The sequence below is a fragment of the Ammospiza caudacuta genome, chromosome 9 (genome assembly GCF_027887145.1).
Source record: "Ammospiza caudacuta isolate bAmmCau1 chromosome 9, bAmmCau1.pri, whole genome shotgun sequence".
Lineage (NCBI taxonomy): Eukaryota > Metazoa > Chordata > Aves > Passeriformes > Passerellidae > Ammospiza > Ammospiza caudacuta.
The window spans coordinates 1,735,088-1,760,255 of NC_080601.1; the positions used below are offsets into that span (position 1 = coordinate 1,735,088).

The window sequence follows — 25,168 nt, forward strand, 5'->3', positions numbered from 1 at the left end:
AAGGAATTTCTGCTCCTCATCTAATGAATGCCTTTTGACTATTTTCTGAAAGGCAACTGGATGTAGGGATAAACACTGGCACCTTTTGTATGAAGTCACATAAACAGGTTTCAATTGCTAGCTATTGGCCCTAGAAACACTGGGGTATAATGCAGTACAGTAAATACCACTGTACCTTTTCATTTTTAATTTTTTATTAAGCCTAGGTTTCCCTCTGCTTTGCCTCTGGTGTGATTCTTAAGGGTGCTTTTTAGTCTCTCTTGAGTAGAGCAGCAATCAGGCATTTTTTCAGAGCTGTTCCTGCACCATCTCTACCCTCAGACAACTCAGAATTCATATGATACTACAGCACCCGGATCTTTACTTCATTCTGGGCTCAAAAAGTGAGTTTTAGAGCAAGGACTGGGTTTGGGGAGGCAGAGGGGGATACCCTGAGTTTGATTTTTTTTTCATTGTTGTCATTTTTCTCCCTAAACAGAGGCACAGTTGGTGCAGGTGCAGTGGATTACTTATGAAGGAAGTTTTCTATTTAAAAACAAGAGAGACTTTAATGAGATCAGTAGAGGGTTTGCACAATAGGTATTGTATTAAACCAGAGCTCAGGCTTCACATTGATTGCGGTATTTAAATTTCAATGAGTTGATTATGTATGAGAGTAAAATGACCAGTATTATGAATGTACAAAAAAGGGACATGGAAGAGCTGTGCCAGAAAAGTGAGAAAAACGTTCCCTTTATAGTCCCTAGAGTTCAATAAAGCACCACTATTTCCCAGCCTTTAAAAGCTCTTTTATCACAATGGTTCATACCTCGCATTCCCTGGAGCCCGATTTGTTGTACGTGCAGGGTCCCGTTCCATTCAGCAGCATCTCACTGGTCTCAGTGTTGGTGGGTTTGTAATCTACATAAAATTCCTGTGTGCTTGGAGTCATTTGCTTCAGCGACTGTCTTTTCTTTCTCCTGTGCCTTCGCATGAGCGAGCGCTGCTGCAGCTGCTTCATGCTGGCAGGGTAGCGCTTCCACGACACATAGATCACCAGCAGGATCACCAGCACCGACAGGAAGAGAGCCACGCTGCCGGCGATGATTTTGTGGAAGGAGATGTGCTCCGCGTCGTGCTCGGGCTCAGAGCCGCCTTCGGGGGCTCCCACCGTCGGGGGCACGGGGGGCTTGCTGTCGTGTTTAGGCCTGGTGAGTTTTGGTTTAAACGTTGGCTTTGGGAGAGCTCGTGCCAGTTCGAACCTTTCCGTGGTACTCTTGCCACAGATGCTGTAGTTTTTCACTGCGTCAATAACGTTCACCCCTTGCAGCTCTTTGGGGCTGGCACAAATAATTGTATTTTCCCTCAGCCCTTTAAAACTTTTAAGCCAGTTTACCAGAGAGCAAATGTTTCTGCTGCATTCCCATATATTCCCGGCAAGGCTGATGTCATTGAGAGATATCCAAGAATCCAAAATTTCTTGACCGATAAATGTGAGCTTGTTTGAATCCAGGTTGAGGCGCTGTAAATTGGGCACACACTGAAAAACACTAGGTCCACTGAAAGCTTCTATTTCATTGCCAGATAAATCGAGTCTTTGTAATGAGCTCCAGGTCCAAGACATAGTTTGTCCTATCACACTGATTTTATTCCACTGTAAATAAAGGTTTTGAAGGCTGACTAGCCTTGGAAAAAGTGCCAGGTTGAGCTTAGAAAATTGATTGTGCTCCAGATGAAGCTCTTTCAGTCTGATCATACCTGCAAAGACATTCCTTGCTAAACTCCGGATGCGATTATAACCCAGGTCCAACAGTTCGAGGTTCCTGCAATCTTGAAATATTCGAACAGGAATGGTTCTTAGGGAATTGGACCGCAAATGTAAACTCAGCAGCTTCCTTAAGCCCCTGAACTGCTCAGATCCCAGAGACTGCAGCTGATTGTATGACAGATCCAAATTCCGGAGATTTGTCACAGGTCTGAAGGTATTATTAAGAAAATAGGAGATTCTGTTGGAACTCAAGATCAACTCTTTTAGTCTGCGTATTCCACTGAAAGCATTTTCGTCAATATTGCTGATGTGGTTATGGTCTAAATAGAGCCAGGTGAGTTGATTAAGACCTTTAAATTGATTGTATTTTAGTTTTTGGAGGCTGTTATATCGAAGGGACAAACCTAAACAACCAGCAGATATACTTGAGGGAATCTCCTGCAATTTCTGAGATTCACAATATACCATTTTGCCTTCACACCTACAGCCCTTAGGGCATCCTCGTTCAGCAGAAGAAAGCATTGTCAGTAATACAGTAGGGGCTATTACCAGAGCTACAGCTGATCCGCTCAGTAGCCTAATTACATTGAAACCTGGAAATAAAAACAACTTAGAAAAGTTATCCCCCCACACATCAGTCATTTTTTTCAATCATACTAATATCTTTTACTTCAGCAATCATTTACAAAGCCCTAGCTTGACTCGACTACTTTTCACATTGGGTTTTTTTCTTAAACTCGGCTTTTTTTTTGGTTTGTTTTAAGAATACCTCAATATAACTACCGACAAATAGTTGGGTAAAAGGTGTAATCCCTAAGCCATTTAAGTATAATAACAAATCACATCAAGGCAAGTTTACGGAGTAATTAAAGCACAGGCTATGCAGTAACTATGAACTATAAATTAAAAAGGTAACATGAAAAACATACCCATCCTTTGTGTTGTTCAAAGGTCGTCCTTAGGTCTTTTGTTTTTTGCTTAGTGTGCCACAAGCATGGCAGCCCCTGTCAGCTGCACTGTAGTGAGTCAGGGCTCGCTGACACCCAGGAAGAAAAATTGGACCCCTTGGGAGACGGACCGATTTTGGAACATTATTCTTTGCCAGCCGTGCGGAGCACTCCAAGTATAAATCAATCCCAACACAGCGTTCGCAGCAAAACGTCAAATTCTTCCTAGGTAATAGGATCTTCACGGATATTACGGTTTTGCATCTTTCTAGTTGGGAGCGCGGCTCTCACAGCGTCGCTTCATGGGAGCGCCCGTGGGTGGGTGCAGCCCGCGGCGCCGCGCTCCGGGCGCTGCCCCGCCGTGCCCCGGGCCCGCGGCTCGGGCGCGCCAGCTGCGGGCAGCGCGGCCCGGCATGCCGAGAGCTCCGGCCGACTGGGCGGGCTGGCGCCGGGCGCAGCCTTATGTAAAGCTGCCCCCAGCGGCGGCGGCACCGCGGGCATGTGCAGTGCCCGCCTTCCCTTGCAAACGAGCGAGCTCTGCCGGGAGAGCGGGCGCTGCTCGCTCCGTGCGCGCTGCCGGGGTGCCGGGCTGCCCCGACCCTCGCTGCGTGCTCCCGAGCGCTGCCCTGCATCCCTGAGCCGCTGAGACTTTCGTCTTAAGGGCTGACGTGACGTTTGTACAACATAGATACAAATTTTGGTTGGAAAGATTTTTTTTTTTTAAAATTACATTAGATGTGTTCACATAACCTTTTTGTTCCACTCACTATTTTTCAGACCCCTCAGTGTGTCTCTTATCAAGTGCTTTAGAGCGGACTCTATTTTTTACAACGTGAAAAATGTTTTTGGGGCTGACATTTTCCATTTTTGCTTTTTTCTTCTCTGTTAAAAGACAGTGCCGGGAGGTTAGAAGTGAGTACTGTGCTCATTTATTTCCCAACTTGCTGTCACTTTGTTCCACAACACTAACGCTTCAACCACAGGCTTCCAGAGCCTTTACAGCACAGCGACTACGCAGCTTGGTGTGGTACCTTAATGAGGTGAATTGTTTTTACTGTTGTTCAGGACAGGGACAGGATTTTATGTGAAGGTACAGTAATGCTGAGCTTTTTATATGTGTGATGTTCTACAGTCATCAAATACCACCAGGAGAGCCACCTTGTCTTTGCTTGGTTTTCCCTTCTTCCCTGCGTGCAGTGGGGAAAGAACACATGCTCTCATCTGGGCAGAGCAAGGGTAAGAAGGTGTCACAGCAAATCCACCATGCTGGCAGCCTTCCTTCGCAGTGAAAGATGTGATCACAGATGATGGTGGGCAAGTGGAAAATCCTGGCTCTTTTTTGTGCAGGAATGGGCAGGGGGCTGGGAAGAATTGTGCTGCTCATTAGGAGTGCAGAGTGCAGTCCTCAAATGCAGCCAGACAGTGCTGAGAACCACTTTGCCTTTCTGGGGGAGAATCTGTACCCTGGGAATAATGTCCTCTGGCTTTTCCCTAATTATTCACTGCTGTGAGAATAGAATAACTTAGAATGAGGTGAAATCTACAATTTTCCAGGCATTAAAATGCCACCTTTGCTAGTACTTAGGCTGTGAATGACCTCAGGTTTACAGTAATCTCACAAGTATTAATGAACCAAACCAGAGCTCCCAAATGAGGAGTGCAGTCATTCCTGGCTAACACTTACCAACATCTTTCATGTCAGAAATATATTCCTGCGTCATGGCACATTCTGTGAGAGTTCTCGTCCTTGGGGCAGATGGGTGGGGAGGGAAAGGGTTAATTGCTCCATTAATCCCTGTCAGCCCCATCCCCCGAGCTCTGCTGCAGCTCCTTTGGGGCTCTGCAGGCTGCTCTGTAGGGTGGAGGAGCAGTGACAAATGCAGAGTGCAGTGGGAACTGAGCTCTTGTGCTGACAGCAGTGCCACGTGCCAGGCTGCTGTCCTGGTACAGGCTTTCCATCACTGCCCTGGGGTGTCTCTGCTCTTGATGGAGCAGGGACAAGACAGCTCAGACCTTTGGTAAGTCAATTTTCCTTTTGGAACCGCTGCTCTTCCTCCGTTGACAGTAGATGTCTGTGAGAGGTAAACTCTTCATTGAAATTACTCTTTTAGGTTCCTAAACTTAAATGGGCTGAAATTAGGTTTGTCTCTTCACCCGGTTCAAACACAGCATGTTAAATTTCCAATAACATCCAGATCCTTTCTCCTGAAGAATTGATGCAACTTAGTGTACGCCTGGCACACAGCCTTCTTCCCAAACTTTGCCTGTTCTCTGCCTTTTCTTTTTTTTCTTTCTCTCCCTCCTCCACCTTGGTTATGGAGTTAACAAATAAGTTCTTGGCCACCATGAGTCAGCAGAGCTTCAGCGGCTTTCCTAGGGTTTTAATAATTGCCAATATACTGGGCTAATAAGAGGGAACAGCCACTCTTTACCAAGAGTTATTTTCATTTTTCTGAAAGGGGTGAGACATCAAGATATGAACAGAGAGAGCATCAAATCTATGTTAATGGATTGCCAAATTGAATTTTCTTTACTGAGATCCTTTTTGAATTACACAAGCAGGAAAAGTGCCAGAGTTTTTTAAGATTACATTTCTGTATCTTTATACAGCAGAATAAGTTCTTCTCCAGTTGTGGAAATAAAGCTCCCAGTATGAAACAAATCCCAGTATGAAACATTTCTTATAAAATTTTAGGCCAATCTGCCCATGTAAACTATGACAAATAAAGAATTAAGTTAAAGCTGTGTTTTGCATCAGAAGAGACCTTTGCCTTGTATCAGCCATACCTTGTCTGTCAGTGCACCCCCATTCAACTCATGGAATTGGGCAATGAGACCTCGAGGCCCAAGTGATTGGATTCTGTTACAGGTGCAAAGAAAAATGTCTTAAGAAAAATATTTTATTTATTTGTGTAGTCTTGAACACAAAGCTCAAGTCTGTGTTTTGGGGTTTCAGCCCTAAACATAAACTGAGACACCACAGAACCTGAGATGCTTCTAAATTTTGAGTTTTATGACTCCATTACTACTCCTAATTTTTTCCTGGGCTTTTTCTGAGGGGAATATGGCATAGATCAGGAAATACAGTGGCAAATATTTTACTAGATAACTCTTAACATCCATTCAGATGAAAAGAGATGTGTTGGGCAGAGCCTGTGATGAGCACGTAGTTTTCTTTGTCTTCACAACAGAGAAGTTCAAAGTTGTTTGGAAATGATGCACTATGCTAAGGTAGTGGTAGTCCAGATTTTTCTCTTGGTGCTAAACTTTATCTGCTAATAAATCTAGCAGATTTATTTCACTGCTATCTGATTTTGCACTAATTTGCTTCAGTTTAATTTCATGTTTGGTTTTGGGTTTTCTTACGTGGTTAAATTATAGTGTGTTTTCTTTTTCCATTTATTCTGGCTGAGTTCTCTGTACCTAGATGAAACTTCCCTATGGAAAGCTTAGTATGAACTGCAGCCAAAATTGTAAATTGTGAAAGAAAAGGTGGCATTCACTGTGAAAGCCTGTTCTTCTCCTGAGCTGGTTGGAATTGAAACTTTGCCCAGAGAAAAGGGGAAAATGCAAATTGTGTATTTTTTAGGATTATGAGAAGGCACCTGTAATAGCCAGGTACATCTCTTTACTAAGTACATTTGAAAAGGGGGAGTGACAATTATCAGGTATCAGTAGAATGGGAGTGAGGGGGTAGGGAAGTGATGTAAACTTCCTAGAATGTAAGAAACCAGGTGGGATTCCATGCAAATCAATGAAAAGCCTTCTTCTGTTCTGTCACATGGTTCACCTTAGCCTTCCTCAGGATATTCTATGCTTACTCTTTTAAATCCATTTAATGATGATGTTACAGAGAAGAAAAAAAAAATGGAAAGGTTTCTGTTACTCCTGTGAGAAGGAGTAACGGAATGTACATTCAGGAATGCAGTCTGAGCTTTTCTAGACACAGGGCATTATGTTCATAGTGCACAAACTTTGGAATTCAGACTAGAGCAGAATACAGCTTTTTTCTGCTCACAGCCAGAGCTCTCGGGCCTGGGAGTGCCTTTCTGTGTGAATCACACATCCCTTTGGGGAGCTGTAGTTAGCAAGTGCCGCGCTGTGCTCTGTTTGGGTTTATGAAGTGACACCGTGTGTCGTTCCCTTGGCTTTATTCCCCTATAAAGGAGCCAGGAGTCAGCTGGGTTAGCAGTTGTAGCTTGCTCTCAGTGGTACTGTGGTGTGCTATCCCTGTATCGTTAGGAGAGATAAGTCTAATAAAATGTGCCTGCAATTTTTGAGCCGGTGATTAAATGAACCTGCTGTTCCATGAGGATCAGATTAGAGCTGGGGGTGTGTAACTCCCAGGGTAAATATCAGAGCATGGGAGGGCACAGGGAAACTCAGGATGCAGCGCTGGCTGAAGGCACACACAGCGAGAGGAAGTGTGAGAAAGCCAGGTTCAGGGTACAAGCAGGCGAGGGAAATCAAGGCAACAGAACGTTTTCTGAAGAAATAGGGAAAGAGGATTGAGATCAGAGATGATCTTATCCCAGGAGTTGAACTACACTGCCCTAAAGGAGCGTGGTGGTCAGTGGTAGGTGAGGCAGACGGATAAATTGAAATGCTCTCTTGCCCTTCTCCTAGGGTGTATTATTTTGCAAGGTCTCCCCCACCTCTGTGAGGGTGAAAGGATCCCATGTTCCCCTCACCAGGAAGCTGAGGAGCGTAGGAGCCGTGCTGCACTCTGGGGGTCAGTGTGCCCTGTAATGTGGGACGGCTTGCAGAGGACGCCAGGACACATCTGTCACTGTGTGTGCCCATCAGGTCCCTCGGGGCCTTGGCACAGGGCCACTGGGGCTATTGCTCCCCTCATGCACACTTACACACTGTCAGAGAAGGCAGCTTTTCCAGCTGGGCACCGTGCTTGTGCCTTTGCATTGTGGCCAGGTCACAGGGGCCTCTGGCTGCCCTGGGGGAGGGGAGGCTGCACACAAACCTTTGTTCACAGCATCAGGCCGGGATGTTTTGTGACCTGTCAAAAGTCTTTAGCCTTAATGTGCTAAACACATAACTGTGCCCAGGCTGGCTTTTTGTCCGGCGATTTTGAAACTGTTTTGAGGGTGAAAGGAGTGAGGGATTTGTCTTTACAAACTGTGGGTCTGCTGGTAGGTAAAACTAGCAGTGAGAGAGAAAAGAAACAATGGGAAGGATTCCACTGATTGATGAATGGAATGAAAGAGACTTGTCCTTACAAACTGTAGGTCTGCTGATAAATAAAACTGGGTACTGAGAGATGAAAGAAGCGATGGGAAGAACCATAAATTCCATAGGAATTCCACGGATTGACACAAAGAAAACAAAAGGGGGAGGGTTATACATTAGACGGGGGTCTCAGGTATGAGACATTTCAGGAAGTCTGTACCTCTGAAGTACCTCAGGCAATGGGGAAGAGAGATGGACATGGGGCCAGGAAATGAGGATAAAAAGGAGGCTGCATCCTCCAAAATTCTGAGAGACACCAGGGGAAATGCCCCATGGCCTCTCCCTGTATTTGAATAAAGTTACAGGACTCCTCTGTCTCTTTTTTGGACATAAACCTCTGGTGTTTGTGGATTAATTTTCCTGTCAAGGGCAAGCAACCTGTGTTTCAGTCTCATCCTGCAGGGACAGCACATGAGATGCAAAGCTATTGTTTTACTTACTCTTTGCAATGCATATGACCACTTCTGTTTCACTGGATTTAGTGTTGTTCCATTCAGGCTTATCCTCCAGCATCTTCCTGAAAAGTTAGTATGAGTAGAAGCAGCAGAAGGTGCTGGAGGATGAATGATCATGGAAATAAAAATTAATTACATCTTCCACACAGTGCTTCAACCTGCAGAGCATGAATGATCCCCACCATCAGTGCCCTGGAGATGTGTAGGGGTGATATGCAAGGCCATGTTGGTGGCCTCTGCTTGTGATTGTGCCTGCAGTCTGTGTGAAGGTGCCAGAGAGATCAGGTTAGAATAAACCCAGGCTTGTTGTGAATGCTTCCCACTCTTCCATGGGCTGGGATGCCGTTGCTGGAAGAACGCCTCCTGTGTGATTGTGAAGCCAGTGCTGCCGGGGTTTTGGTGGCCTGACTGCTGGGAGATCCTGAGCTCTCACCATGAACTGTGCTTGTCTGGGAAGAACAATCTGCCTGGCTTCGTTTAAAAGACAAATATCTGTCAAGGAAGGTGGAAACCTTCCTGGACTGGAAAGATGACTCCTCCCTTTAAAAATTATGGTGCTTCCAGGCAAAAGTATGGAAAAAAGGAACAACAGTGGTTCCTTACTAGAATATATATATATGTGTGTGTGTGTATGTATATATATGCACACATATATGTAACAAGACAGAACAACGGCAACAATAAAAACTATAAAAAAACAACCCCAAAGAAACCCGCTAACAAGCCTTTTCCCATCCGCTGAGCACTTTTGGCTTTGGCCCGGCTGGTAGGGGGTGCCGTTGGCGCCGTGTGAGGGAGAGGCGTCTCATGGCCTCGGGGGCGGCCCCTCATGGCCTCGGCGGTGCTGCCCTCATGGTCTTGGGGGCTGCCCCTCATGGCCTCGGGAGCGGTCCCTCATGGCCTCGGCGGTGCTGCCCTCATGGTCTTGGGGGCTGCCCCTCATGGCCTCGGGAGCGGCCCCTCATGGCCTCGGTGGTGCCGCCCTCATGGCCTCGGCGGTGCCGCCCTCATGGCCTCGGGGGTGCTGCCCCTCATGGCCTCGGCGGGGCCGCCCTCATGGCCTCGGGGAAGACCCCTCATGGCCTCGGCGGTGCTGCCCCTTATGGCCTCAGGGGCTGCCCCCCATGGTCTCGGGAGCGGCCCCTCATGGCCTCGGCGGTGCTGCCCTCATGGTCTTGGGGGCTGCCCCTCATGGCCTCGGGAGCGGTCCCTCATGGCCTCGGCGGTGCTGCCCTCATGGTCTTGGGGGCTGCCCCTCATGGCCTCGGGAGCGGCCCCTCATGGCCTCGGTGGTGCCGCCCTCATGGCCTCGGCGGTGCCGCCCTCATGGCCTCGGCGGTGCCGCCCCTCATGGCCTCGGCGGGGCCGCCCTCATGGCCTCGGGGAAGACCCCTCATGGCCTCGGCGGTGCTGCCCCTTATGGCCTCAGGGGCTGCCCCCCATGGTCTCGGGAGCGGCCCCTCATGGCCTCGGGGGCAGCCCCTCGAGCCCCGAGCTTGCGGGGGGACGGCAGCGCCGGGGGAGGGAGCAGGTACGGCCTTCGCTTTCCCCAGGCGTCCATGTGTGCGCTGTGAGTATCCTGGCGATGGCAGCGCCGGGGTTCCGGCCAGCACTTGGGAGCTGCTCTCTCCGGAGCCAGGGAGAAGCTGGGGGCCCGGTTTCCCCCGAACACCCGCGGAGATGGTGAGGGTCTCCCGGCGCTGGCTGGTGCCCAGAAGCCCCAGTCAGACGGGCAGCAAGGAGAGCTCCGCAGCAGCATCGAGACCCTCAGCAGGACAAGTCCAGCACCAGAAACCAACCGAACTGCTCCGCTCCCCGCACAGCCGCTGTGTCCCCCTCAGCTAAGAGAGTGCCGAATCTTCTCCCTGGAAGATTTCGGTGGAATGCTAGAGCCATTGGCCAGTTCTTTTGTATGGCAATTGCCGACTGTTCAACCCCCGGGCGGCAGCTTCCTTTCCTCACAGCGTGAGGTAACATTTTTTCAGGTAACAGATGGGACGGGATTCACCGAAGAACCCAAAGCCACAAGAGTCTCCTGCGGGATCTGACTTGTACTTTGCTAGAACAGTTCTGCACGTGCCTCAGGGGCGGCCTGTGAGGGATGGCAAAGGGAATGAACGTCCCGGGCAGCCAGATTTACATGGACGCCTCATAGAACAGTTTTGTTCAAGGAGAAGTCCTCAAGGGCTGGGACATCGGTGTAGAGGCGTTGCACAACTGAAGCCAAGCAGGGCTGCAGCCTGGTCCCAGGGAAAACCAGTAATGCTGCCAGTGTCCGGTTCTGGCCAAGGGAAAGGAGCGTGCTGTGAGCATGTCATGTTGGTAAGAACAGGAACAGTAATGTGTGAGTAAAGATGAGCTGGTGTAGTGCCAGCCGTGTGGCCGTTTGCACAGTGTTGATGTTCACCAAACTTTAGACCTTTCCAGTGTTTCATGTGTATGTGTAGTTAAATCCCTCCGGGCTGGCCTTGCCTCCTCAGCTGTTCCCTCTGCCCTCATGCCTTTGCCTGTAGCTGCTCCTCTTGCACTCCTACCCTTTGCCCACATCTCTGAGATTAGTATTTGTCATTTGCACAGCGCGGAGCACACATAGGTGATGCATGTTCACACATTTCTTAGGAGTTTCAGACCTGCACCCTGCCATGCATTTAGCTCTGTGGGGCCCCAGATGAAGCTGCCTTCGTGTCTCACGATGTGCTGAGGCTGTAGAATTAATTATTCTGTCAGGTCAGCCCTGTTTGCTGCAGTGGCTTCTGGACTGCTGGAGGAAGGCAGCTGGCGAGAACTTTCATGATAGGAAACCCATGACATCCACATAATATAAGGAACCATTATAACTTGTCTAAACCTGAGCTTTTATTCTAATGTTTTGGCTTCTCAGTATCTTCACTTATGAAAGAGGAATAGTGGCATGTAATTATTCTATAAGTTTATCAGCATAATAGATGATTTTTGTCTGACACTAGTTATATTCAAACATATACCCTTGCCATCAGTTAAGCTGTCTGTTCCTTTTTGGAATTCCAGCACAGGTTATTCTCTATATTGTTATGGGTATCATTTATTTTGATGCCTTTTTTTGAGCTTGAGTGCCCAAATAGCAGAATTCCATGTGAGGACAGTGTGGTTGTCAAATTCAGAAATACAGACTTCTATTTACAATGCAGAATTATCTTTTAGTTGTGGTTAATAAGTTTGCCAATCTGTTTACTTACAGAACCTTTCTAATATTACAAGAGTACTGTTTTGAAAATGACTGCAATATTTGTTGAATATTACCCTTAGTTTTCCATATAAAAACTGCAACTGACATATTTGTAGCTTCTTGAAACAAAAGGTATATGTAATATTTCTTAGGATCAGACCTGAATTAGTAGAAGATGTTTGTTGGTGTACTTCCCAGTCCTACTGCTCTTCAGCATAAACAGGCATGCAGGGGGCAGGAGGGCAGAGTAGAATGATTTCATTTGACATGCTGAAATATTCCAAAATATTTTCCAGTCTCTCCTTTCACTTGCTTATGCATGAAAAGCTCCACGGAGAAAAAAAGCATTCCAGCTCTGCTCTGTTAGGACTGCTGCTTGGGCTTCACTGCTGTGTTCTGAGGCTGTGATTTCCAGGCTGAGACAGAGTGATGTGTTATTAGACAGCATTAGCAACATTTTGAAGAGAAAACTAAAAGTGGCAGTTGAGCAGATTTGCAACAGAAAGGAGAAAACATGAACAAAGTTAAGAAGCATATAATTGTGCTCATTGCCACCGTGACTGGCATAGAAATGATTTATTCCAAGTGGCTGCAGTTGCATGCTTAGTCACTTCCTTCCCTGGCTTCAGCCTGATACTCCTTTCTGTCATTTTCTTGCAAAAAGAAGTTTGTTCTTTTTTGCATCAAAAGTTTCAGATTTTTTAGCTTTTAGTAATTCAGTCAAGTCTTTTTCAATTAAGCAAGCTGTGGCAGCTGGTAGATATTGCAACTTTGGTAGCCTGGTGTTCCTGAGCAGGCTCAGAATGTTAATTATGCTGACAGTCTCAGTTAACCAGCCTGTAATCAGCTGCTGCTTAGGCATGGGTCACTCATCCATGCCAGTAATGGTGGACTAGAACTTCATGATTAAAAAGAAAATAAAATACATGCAGGTATGTTTTAACTGTTCCAGTCTGTATTTGCCATCCTTCTTTGTCTTTTCCTATTGGGGTGTCTGACACACAGAGTTCTGAAGAAACAACATGTGATTTAAATGACCTATTAGCTCCTCTTCTCACCAAGATAATAATTGTCTCAAATTAAATGCGATTAATAACAGAAAAAAACCCCAAAAACCATACAACCAAACCCCAGCCTGTTTGGTTGATTGTAAAAAAGTGCAACAGACTTCCATGTAATTAATTAATTGAAAAAAATGTTTCTGGTTTCCTGCATATTTATTTTGGGTTCTGTGACAATGTACTCTACTGTTTATTAAAACTAAGTGTCTTTCAGCCAGTGGACAGGACAGCAAACAAATGACAATGCAACTCAAAATGACTCAATCCGTGTGTAAAACAGTAAATATCTGCAAGCTGCTAATTGCTGATGGACACAGTGCTGAAGGGTAGAGGAGAGGAAGCTGACGTGGAAAGAACAGTTGGAGTTTTCACTCTTACTTCTCTTTCTTGCAAGAACATTAGGACAGGCATGTTGTATTTTTGTGTTTTGTAAATCCTTCTAGCCAGCATTCTTTATCTCCTAAGTAGGTAAGAGGCTTAGAGGCACCTTTTCCTCTTGCAGCTTAGTTGCATACAGCAGTGGTTAGAGAGCAAGAAATGCTGCAGTTGGTAACCAGCTACAGACTGTGGCCTGCCCATGTGGGGGGGACAGGAGAGCTGAGCCTGAGCTGAGCTGCATTTTGTGTCCCTGGATGGTGACAGAGCTGAGAGGAAACAGAAACACTCACAAACATGGACTGGGACTCGGTTTGAAAAACCACTTTGACTCCAGGCAGACGGAAAGCAGGGGCACCTCCATCCATCCATCCATCATTCATCCATCCATCCATCATCCATCCATCATCCATCCATCATCCATCCATCCATCCATCCATCCATCCATCCATCCATCCATCATCCATCCATCCATCCATCCATCCATCCATCCATCCATCATCCATCCATCATCCATCATCCATCCATCCATCCGTCATCCATCCATCCATCCATCCATCCATCCATCCATCCATCCATCCATCATCCATCCATCCATCCATCCGTCATCCATCCATCCATCCATCCACCCATCCATCCATCCATCCATCATCCATCCATCCATCCATCCATCCGTCATCCATCCATCCATCCATCCATCCATCATCCATCCATCCATCCATCCATCCATCCATCCATCCATCCATCCATCATCCATCCATCCATCCATCCCTCCACGTGCTCTAACAGGAAGCCTCTTCTGTCACAGGAGGATCTTCTGTGTGTGTCGTAGGGAAATGGAGTGGCTGCTTGCTTTGTCCTCCAGCATAAGTTTGTGTCATCATTTATTTGTGATTTAGACAGATGGACCGGGTTGAAATGCAGAGCAGGAATAGACACGTGCCAATGTAATTAACACAACAAAAATGCTTCCTGTGGCCATTTCTGCTGCTCTGGGTGGAGCAGTTTCCTATGTAAGCAGTTTCCTATATTTCCTTCTTTCTTTGTAAGTCTGTAAACTTCTAGGAAATGAATGTGTTTTATTCTATCAATGCAGGACTAAAAAGTCTTAAAAATCTTAAAATAACTGTGTACAAATCTAATATACAGAGCAGCTCTAAATAGAGTGGTGCTGCAGTGTTATTTAGCTTGAAATTCATAAGAAAACTAGGAAAGAGGAACTTTTAAGGGAAAGCCAAATGTACCTTTGTTTTTTTCTTTGCATCACCAGTATGTCCCATTTCAGTTGCACAGTTTAGTTCATAGTATGATAATTGAAGCCCGCAGGACAGTTCCTGAGGGACTTCTAAGGTGATGTGCCCTGGTGCTGTTCAAGTGCATAAAGAGTTCACAGGGTATTTAGTAAAAGCTAAAAGACATAAAAGTCTCTTGTTTCACTGTAAAAGCCCTAAAGTAACTGATGGGTTGTAGGAAAAGAAAAAAGCAAGGTGATGTATGGCCACGTTACTGAACAAGGGCTGTCTCCTATGGAGATCTTTGCAGTTTCCTTTCAAACACCTAGGACTTGCTGCTCTGAGACAGAAAGCTGGAAGAGATCCAGCGCTCTTATCTGACACAGCAATTTCAGTGTTCTTCTCAGTGGGATTTAAAGTCAAGTAGAAGTAGGCTTGGAATTGAGATATTTGTAAATGGATAAAAGTCTTTGAGTTGTATCAGAACACACTGCCCCGCAGCATTTCCAAAAAGAAATGTCCTTGCGTGCATTTGCTCCTTATATAAATACCATGGTTTTGGAATTCTGTGTCAGATACTTGCTGATCAAAAGACGAATATTTTAAAGAAGACAGTAATTCTTATGTTCATGTAAAGACCAGGATTTAATATTTCACCCTTTCATAAACACAGGAACGTGGGAGAAAACAATGAGTGCCAGCCTCTGTAACAATTGAGCTGCAGACTTCTTATTTTTGATACAACAAAGTTTTACCCTAATCCAGCTTTAGAAAAGGTTTCCAATAACTGTTACTACTGGGGTTATTCACGAACTCCAGATCTGCTTGTGATGGTTTTTGTACCATTAGTGACAACTGTAGCACCTCCTTCTGTCATTGCCCATTCCTAATGTGGTGGGAATTGCTCTAGTACTGAGAAACTTCAAACTTGGATCTTCTGCTTAAAAAAGGTTGTTGTAAATTGCATCAGGGATGCTGAGAATGAGAAAATTCCTTCTCTTTGTAGGGTTTTTTTCTATCAAATGACTTAACTGCTGACAGAATTAGTTATCATGTGAGTGTGGTTCAGCTGCAGAATTTCACAATGGGAGAGAATTCTCCGTTGGTGTATTTCTCTCTCTTTTTGAATATTAAATCTCAGCTCATATAATGAACTAATACAATATGTTACATGCAAAAATCAAGGGCTGGAGAGTTGCTGATCTTCTTAAATATGTCAAAATTATCCCCTTAAATGTTCAGCATCTAGTTTGATAGGTATGCCAGTGACCTTTCTGCTGTTGCTGTTCTTTTTCTCAGCTACTGGAAGTACTTTACAACTATGTTTTTGTTTTGTTTTCAAATGCTTTTCTAGGACATTTGTATTCTTTGCTTAGGTTGCCACTTACCTGGTATATTTTACTTTAGGCCACTTGCAGCAAAAATGTATGAAATGCCTGACGTCCCACTGTGCCTAGAATGTATTTGACAGAGTAAATGTTTTCAGTGCTTTACAAGTTTGCATCCTGTGCCGTGTTTTGCTGCTGTTTGTCTTTTGCTTTCTGCACAATTTGCTTGGCGCCACGCGCTGCTGCCTTGTCAGGGCTGGCTCCAAGTGCCCTGTGTGTTCCTGCTGCCTTATTTCACTTGCCACACTTTCATGCAAAGGCAGCCAGCAGCAGCAGCAAAGGAATCTGCTCTGTTTCACTTCCCATTCTTTCCATTGTTATTGTTCAGGAAAGGCAGAAACCACATAGGAAAGCATTTATGAATTCATCAGAGTGTTTCTCATGCTCTCAAACACAAAGGAATTTAAAAAACTGTGAAGAGCTTTACACATCATTGTATGGAGAGATGCACTATTTCCCCACTTTCCAGGAGTGCTGATAACAGGAATAGCAGGGCTGGATAGGGATGTGTATGGCAGAGCAGCAGTGTCCTCCTGCACCCACAGCTGTGTCTGTCACAGGACATCAGCAGGAACATACTGACCAAGTTTCATGGTTTAACAGAACACTTACTGGGCGTCTGTTTCACTGATTTTTGTTCCTTATGGAATTAATTACTGTCTCTGCTTGTCTCTAATTTGTACTTCACCTGATTATTACAGAGGTCACAGGTAAATCTTCCATGTAGTCACTGTTTGGGTAGGCTTACTGCTGATATTCAGGGTGATTATTCTATCTTATTTTATACTGATTCCATTAATGCATTTTGAATTTGAGCATAATGATTCCCTAAGAGCTTGTGAGTATGCATTAGACATGCTTGTGTGTGCTGTAGGTAGTGTCTTTAGAAGTCTGATAAAATCTGAAATGCAAATGCTCTCTTTTCTTGGAGTCTAAGACTATAGAAGTTGTTGTTGGCTTTGAAACAAAATGAATAAATGGGAACTCACTATAAAGTGCTGCTGCCTCTCCTGAGTTTTGCCATTACCTTTATTTAATGGAATAGGTTTTGACATCCATCAGGCTTCTCATTCTCTTGACTTCCCCACGAAAGGGGATTATTTTATGTGATGAAAAAGCAGTGTGACTCTTCTGTTAAATGCAGTCTGCCTGCTGAAGTCAGGAGCCATGAAGGCAGCATACAGCTGAAATGTTCTTGGCTCTGGTAGCCCAAGGGCTGTAAACTGTTTGGTCTGAACATACTGGCCTGAAAGATGTTCTTCTCTTGTAGGTAGCTATCCCTCACACTGTTGAATGTCTTCTTGTAGGGTTAGGGAGACAGGCTCTAACACTGTGTCTCCAATTTGCATCTCAGTTACCTTGGAACTGCAGCAGGCAGTTTATGTGACATTGCCAAGGGGAGCTTTTGTGTCCTGTTATTCTGGATTAGCACTCCCTGGGGAAAGAGGCTGAGATGCCAGATTAACAGCACCTGGTGAAAGGTCCCCCCACAGCAGCAAAACCTCTGTGTGTGAGGTTCATTTGTGCCACGCAGATGAGAATCCAGGAGGGCAGTGTGACCTCTCTCAGCCCCCACAGTTAGAGCTCAGTCTGAGCTGTGCATTTTCACCCCCACTGCACCACTGTGTGAGGAGTTAATGTGTGTGTATCCATGTACCAGTGCCAGCCCTCAGGCTCCTCACAGCCTCATGTCAGTGACATTTGGGGTTTGAGGTGTTTTCTTTCTCCCTGCTATGTCTGCTAATCTGTATATAAATCCAGGTTGAATCACTTTGTAATGCACAAAGAAGTAATTAAACATCCACATGATCTTTTATACAGGAGTTCTACTATAGCAGACAAGAGACATGTTTTGATATTTGCAAGGTTGTTGCAAAATGTTATTGCTCTGGGATTCCAAGGGAAGTGCAGTAGTCGTTTTATCCAGCTCCTTGACATTCCCCTTTAGTCACAGCTGCAACAGTAATGGATGCTTCTGACACAGGTCCATGGGGACAGCTGGGACCACCCAGGGGCACTGCCCAAGGCCCTTTGCATCATTTCCCAGCAGTTGTGGCTGTGGACACCCGTGGGACACCCGTGTGACACCCGTGTGACACCTGTGTGACACCTGTGTGACACCCGTGGGACACCCGTGGGACACCTGTGTGACACCCGTGGGACACCCGTGGGACACCTGTGTGACACCTGTGTGACACCTGTGTGACACCCGTGGGACACCCGTGGGACACCCGTGGGACACCCATGTGACACCCGTGGGACACCCGTGGGACACCCGTGTGACACCCGTGGGACACCTGTGTGACACCTGTGTGACACCTGTGTGACACCCGTGGGACACCCGTGTGACAGCTGTGTGACACCCGTGTGACACCTGTGTGACACCCGTGGGACACCCGTGGGACACCCGTGGGACACCCGTGTGACAGCTGTGTGACACCCGTGGGACACCTGTGTGACACCTGTGTGACACCCGTGTGACACCTGTGTGACACCCGTGTGACACCCGTGGGACACCTGTGTGACACCTGTGTGACAGCTGTGTGACACCCGTGGGACACCTGTGTGACACCTGTGTGACACGTGTGTGACAGCTGTGTGCCCAGGTGCTGCCCGTGTGTTACAGCATCCCCTGCTTTCACACCTGGGATCTCCCACAGTTTATATTCAGACAAGCACGTTTGGAATGAACTAAGGATAAAAAACAAAAGTTAACAGCTTCGATTTAAGGCACTGAATGGTTAACCTTCCTTCTCTTATTTCTTCTGTGCCAGATAAAACTCCCACCACTTCAGTGTTGCCATGCAATAAATGTATTTTGTTGGGTTTTTTCCCTCCTTTGACTTGATGATTCATTGAGATCAAACATTTGTTAAACTGCACATTGAAAATTTCTGTTTTATTATTTTTCTGTGCTTGATATTTTGAGGGCTGCTTGAAAAAATTGACTTTTTTTTTCCACCAGGCTAATCCTAACTCGTATTTTCTACAATTATTTTATTGAAAGAAATGTAAGTTTCAAAAATGTTGTGTTTTGTGGTTGTTTTTTTTTGGGGGGGGGTATTTTTTTTTTTTTTTGGTAGGCAACAAGCAAAGGCATGTATTTGCTATTGAGCTTGCATGAATACTCAGGACATGGACCATGCAATGCTCCTCTCCTCAGGTTATTTTTTTCTGTCTTGGGTAGAGTTTTTTTAAAGCTGTTGTTTCATTCTGCTCCTGTTCCTTGCCTGCACCCAGACATCCTCACCCTAAGAGCCCTAATCAGCTTAGCTGGGGAGAGGAACAGGCACAGAGCAGGGAAAGAGCAGCTACTACTGAGAAGGATCAAAGGAGGGGGGCTGCCATAAAGGAGTTCTGGATTGCAGGCATTGTGGAATTGGGTTAGAGGAACATCAATCCAGAAAGTACAAAGGCAAAAGCATGGGAGAAAGGAAAGAGAAAGATGACTGCTGTATCTAGAAGAGTGGATTTGGAAGAAAGCAGAAGCAGGACCTCTGATAGTAAAAACAGAAATCCGTTTCTTTAGCACCAAGAAGTCATGATTTTTAAAAAATATTAAAATTTTTCTTAATTGTAATCAGCTTTAATGAAAATGCCTGGTTCTTGTAAATGAGAGACTGAAGCAGTTTAGGGCAGAAGATGAGGAGGGAGCGCTGTCAGACAGGGTTTGCAGTATAAAGGGAAAATTCTTGCATGGATTAGAATTGTAGTAACTTTGGAATAGACACCTCCAGGAATGGATGAGAGCTGTGGAGAAGGTTTTGGTATTGAGCTGAAGCAAGGAGTTTGTACAAAACAAGTGGGTTTGGGACAAGGGACAGATATCAGAAAATATTGTCTGGTCAGCTTACACTGAGAGCCTGTTTTCAGGGAATGACACAAACAAAAGGCTGATTGCACACTGCAGAAAGGCTCCAGGCCATTCTCATTCTCTCTTTGTTTTCCATATGCCCACAGCACCTCTGATATTTCAATAGAAGGACTCCCCACTTACTAGACCAGTGCCAGGATCCAGGATCTAGCATGTTTCTTCAGGACCAAAGTGGGCTCCAGCAAAGAATGTAAAACCATATCAAACACAAAACCACCCTGACAGCTCTGAGAGCAAAACAGCACACAGGTGTGAACAGCTGAGAACCAGCACCTCTGACTTCACATGCAAGAACTGGGAACACAGAGCTCAACCTGGTGTCATGTTTATGTCTTTTTGTTTTGTTTGCCTTCAGCAATGCACCTTTACCCATTCATCAACCAAAAGCAATGTCTGAGTAACCTCACCCAGTGCAGCAGACTTAGATACCGTGTGCTTAACTCATTCAAACCCTGAAAAGCCATTTCCAACTTGTTCAGCCAGTGTGCCAGTAGATATTAGCCAATACCAAAACCCATTCCTCCTCATCTTTCCTGGTTCATTATAAATCCCTCTGGTAGACAGAGTGTTTAGACCAAATTCCTTCCAGAAGCATCCTTTGAACCCCAAGAATTAAAGAGCCTTAGTTCTGTGAAAAGAGATTTTTGCATCAAATCCAGTGGTTTTGGGATTGTACAAAACAAAAACAAAACTTCAAATATTGCTCCCTATCAGTCTGTGTATAAAAATACAGATTCCTAATGCAATTATAGCTCAGTTCTGTTCTCAACACTGAATTGTACCCCTGTACAATTGCCACAGGAAATGGTTTTCATTTACAGAGATGGAGCTTAACCAGCCATTCCATCAAACACCATAACAGTCCATGTAGCATTAGAAGGCTTACTTTACTGTCTCCCAGTATAAATAGGATTAAAGACCATAGGCACAGGGGAAAAAAATCTGTCCATCAGTATAAATCAGACTATAAAGATAATTTTAAACCTTAGAACTTTTAGAAAAAGATTTTCAACATCTATATTTTTGCCCCAACTTAACCCTAAAACAATTTAATCAATTAAAGTACTAGTTAAATAAACAAATCAATGCTACTTCTCTTACATTAGTTTGTGAACCAGTGTCAAAAATATGAAATACAACTCTACAAAACAAAACAACAATAGATTGTCTTTTACTAATACATAGACATAAGTGTAAAAATTTTAATAAAATGTGTTACATAAACCTATCTAATAATTCAGAAACTATTCATAAAAACACGCAACAATTAAAAAAGTATAACTAAGATCAAAGTTAATAATAAAACATAGTTAAAATATACTCGATAAATTAAACCTTACACTATTAAAAAGAGATTTTAAAGATAAGCATGTATATATTAATTATCATCATAATTATACTTAAAACAATACCTTACCTACTGCAGTACATACAAAAATTAATTAACAAAACCATCAAAAGAGTATTCTTAATACAAAATGAAGGGGGAGATGTTGGAATCTGAAATGGAAGGAGCTCTCAGAACTTTGGGCTGGTAAGCCAAAGTTTAGAATTAAACACAGGATTTGATTTGAGACCTTGGAAAAATCTTCCAAACTTAGGTGCTAGATGCAGAAATGCAGAATTATAGTTTAAAGCAGAAACACCTTAAGTAAAGGAAAGTTTAGAGTTTTAGAGTTTAAGATACAGAAAAAAAAGGTATTTAGGTAAACAAGGAGTTTAGAATGCAGTACTGTAAGTTTACGTGTCATAACATGATTAACTAAGAAAGCTTACACTGTAGCATGAGTCCATAAGATGAAATATTTAAAGATTAGGTCAAAACCATAAATATCCTTGTTAGCAGTGTTTTATTAGTCAATAAATCCTTTAAAGTCTTGTAAGTAAGATTCTTGTGACCTTCTGAACCATGCAGTAGAGATGTGAGCTGAACTCACCCTTCCTACCTTTGTAGAATATAAAGAAATAAACCACATCATCAAAAGCAACTCAGAGCTCCCATCTGTAACTCCCTCAAAGCTCCTTCCCAATCCCCCATGGGTGGCACAAAAGTCTCAGTGCTGTCCTGGGGACACAGTGACCCTGGGCACTGTGACAGGTGAGGGCAGAGTGCCTGGAAAGCTGCTGGGAAGGGACCTGGGATTTGTCCTTTGGGCCTCACCGCCTCCTAGGGTAAAGCATTTACTGCTGATGGGGACAAACAGGCACAGACTGCTCAGCTGGCTTACTGTAGGTTAAAAGTGCCCCGGGGGAAGTCATCACTTCCCAGGGAGTTGGTGTGTGGGAGTCCTTGCTTGCATTTCACTCGGGAAATGTTCTCATTCTAGACAATGAACTGGCAATGGCTGATGTTGCACCCCTGTGCAGCCCAAATCCAGCTGTGCTCTGCTGCCAGATGTTTAACCAAGTCTAAAAATTTGATAGTTTAATATTCTGGCCATAATTTCCTCTGAACAGCACTGCTGGTATGATTGCTGTATAAAAATTGAGGTGGATGTGTTTGGTATTCTCAGATACTCCCTGGTTGTTGATTAGGGCTTTTTTATAACGCAGACTAGAGAATAGGTTCTGGTGGCCTTTCCCTGTTGGGAGGTCATGTCATCTTTCAGTTCAATGAAACCATTTGGGTATACTGAATAAGAGAAAAATCAATTTTTGAGGTATTGATTGGAGCAAAATTTAAAAGGTCAAGTATAATGCTTGATCTTGGAGTCTCTGGCTTAATACTCTCTTCAGGTAGGTATTAAGTATTAGGCTTGGCTGCTCATCATGGATCAGGATCATGAAATAGAGAATGAAATGCTGTTGAAGGCAAGAGTAGATGGCTCTCTGTATTTAGGACCACTGAATGGGGAGTGTTCAAGGATGAAATGGCTCTGGTTTTATCAATCTTCAACACATGCAAGCATACCTTTAAATTATAACACAAGTTCTGTTTAGGTCTTCAGTGCATCAGTTATTAGGTGCAGCAGAGTCAGTGGACAGTACACAGAAAGGGTTAATCACAGCCCTACGCGTTCAAGGTATCACTGATAAAAAGACACGACAGATGTTATCAAAAGATAACACACAGAGAGTGACAGAAATGGTAGTTCTTTTCAGAGCTGCTCATAGACTGACCTGTACAGCTTGAAGGTTTGACATCATTGATCCCTATTGATTTCATTGGCAAGTTCAGAATAGTTGCTGCCATCATCTAATTAGTGCTTTGAAGCTATTACAACAGACAGGAAGCATATACAGCAGCTTCAGTGTTGTTAGAAATGCAATACTGATAAATCTGGGGAACCTGCCAGCTCTACCTAAAGGTTGGCCTTGGCACAGATAGGAGAAGAATATTTGACAGCAGACAGACAATTAGAGGAAGAGGAAAACCTAACTGTACTTTGGATCTCAGTTCTTGGTGTGTTTACATCTTTGGTTCAAAATATTGTCCCACATTCTGTGATGATAGATTTTTGAGAGATTTCTTTGGAATCACTGAATATTTAGTAGTGTTTTATTACTGCCTCTCTTTTCAGAGCTATAGCTGTTTATGGAATGAGCATTTCTCAGTCCATCTTCACTATTTTACCGCATGGTAGCACATAAGGATGTGAGCCTATTTCCTGTACCAATGCCCAGTGCTCATCTCCAGGAGTGCACATCTCACAGGGTCCTGCCCTACACCACAGTGGTTTTCTTCTCCCCTGGTTTGGGGCAGGGCAATGGACAGCTTGGGGACAGAGGAAATGTCTGGCTGCAGTGTGATGTTGGACCCTGCATGGAATGAGTTAAACTGCAGTCCTGAATCTTTAAAAATCTGTTTATCTTGCAGCGAGAGAAGGTTCTTCTCTTGAAGGGAAGTTGAAATTGTTCAATGGGAATAAAACTTTTATGGCAGAAATTGTTCCCTGAGGAAGAATGGAATTATAAGAACACAGACTTGCCTGCCAGTCTGGTCTCTATGGGAATGACACCTTTTATAAACAGCATTTGTTCCTTTCTGAGTGTGTATTAAAGTGATATCTTTGGACATTTGTGGTGATAGAGCTCTCAGACCACAGCCAAATTGCCTCCCACAGTGGAAGGCATTTGAATTGAAATAATTAGAAAAGTTCTGTTAGAAACATTTTAGTCACGGGGTTTTGCTATTGCCAGAAACGGCAGTTCATTCCTTGGGACTATAGAAAGGTATTTATTTTAAAATCAGTTGGAAAACTGGATTTAACTAACACCTAATAAACACAGAATTCATAAAAACTAATGCACATACAAAACATTCTTAATTGATGACACACGTTGCACTAGCACTTCCAGATGACAGTGAATTTTTATATATATATATATATAGGTGCATATATACATGCCCTTAGATGGCAAGCAGCTCAATATTATTGCAAAATAAGACATGCTGGTAAAAAAGTAAGAAACCAGCAATTTTATTGTTTTGTTTAGATTCCAGAAATCAGAGGTGATGAACAAGATAACTGTGTTCCTGTGTTTTACTGGTAAATTCCTCATTGGCCTCACTGGGACTGAGTTAATCACAGCTAAATGGTTTGATGCTGAAGTGAGGGAGGATGCTTTAGAAGAGGTTCTCTGCTGAGAGGTTTATTTTTCTTTCAAGGAAGATGGTATTAATATAAATCATATTAACTTATTGATGATAAACAAATATAGCTTTAAATGGCACCAGTGCTGGCATAATTTTTCAGGTTGGTTGACCTGAATTTAACTGGCAGCAATCACCCAGCACACTGGTGTCTGGGTTTTTAATGCAGGGTGCTGCAGGGCTGCACAAACTCCCTTTCCCTGAAGGTATGCTGCATTTCCAGGTATTTATAAAAGTTAATTAGAGGAGGGAGGTAAGCTGAGCTTCAAACTCTTCCTCTGTTCTAAAATCCCAGCTCCTCTTGCAGCTGTAAATAGCAGAGTAGTTCAGGGCTGTGAACAGACTGCTCTCTTCAACTAATACAGGCTCTATGCTGGTGCCTTTAGGTAGGCTCTAAAGGAAATAAAATAATGTATGCTTTTTTCTGCTGTAATAGAAGTGCATGTTTGTTTACTGGTTTGTCAGATTAACATTGATTACTAACCATCTGATTTCCTCTAATAGCCAGAGAAATGAAATTCTTTATTTTGTATCTTCCACCTAAGCCAAGATGCTGTGAGAAACCTGTGGCACTTCAGTGAGCTGCATTCCTTAAAGTCTCTGGGGGCCAGAGGGCATTGCTGTGATCCATGGGTTGGCCAACCCAGCTCTGCAGGGCTGATTGCCCACTAAAAGTCACATTTTAGTAGAAATAGTTGCAGTTCTCTACAGTGCAGAAGAGCTTGATGAGGTTTAGGATGCCAGATTTCAAGTCTCCATTCCTCAGTTACTTCCACAGATGTTATAACTGTATCCAGCTCTATTGTGAAAAACGCCAATCACTTGTTTTTAAAATTTTAAAAGTTTAATAGTAATAAAATGGTTATAAAAATAGTAACACAATTAGAGTAATAACAATTTGGGCAATTTGAATTAGGACAATATGAGGCAATAAAAACAAAGAGTTACAGACAGTCTGGGTACCTTTTTCTGGGCATCACGAGCCCGAAAAAGGACACACAGTTAACAAAGGATTAACCCTTAAAAAAAATAGCCTGTTGCATATT

General features: G+C 44.1%; 2 protein-coding genes across 2 annotated transcripts in view; one reads left to right on the plus strand and one right to left on the minus strand.

Moving 5' to 3' along the window:
* CTNNA3 (catenin alpha 3) overlaps positions 1 to 25,168 on the plus strand; it is a 415,687-nt gene that overhangs the window by 183,080 nt on the left and 207,439 nt on the right. The window lies entirely within an intron of this gene.
* LRRTM3 (leucine rich repeat transmembrane neuronal 3) lies at positions 803 to 2,887 on the minus strand. Its single transcript, XM_058810251.1, has 2 exons — positions 2,677 to 2,887; positions 803 to 2,340 (listed from the first exon to the last, which is right to left on the minus strand). The coding sequence occupies exons 1-2, from the start codon at positions 2,678 to 2,680 to the stop codon at positions 803 to 805; spliced, it is 1,542 nt and encodes a 513-aa protein (XP_058666234.1). The 5' UTR covers positions 2,681 to 2,887.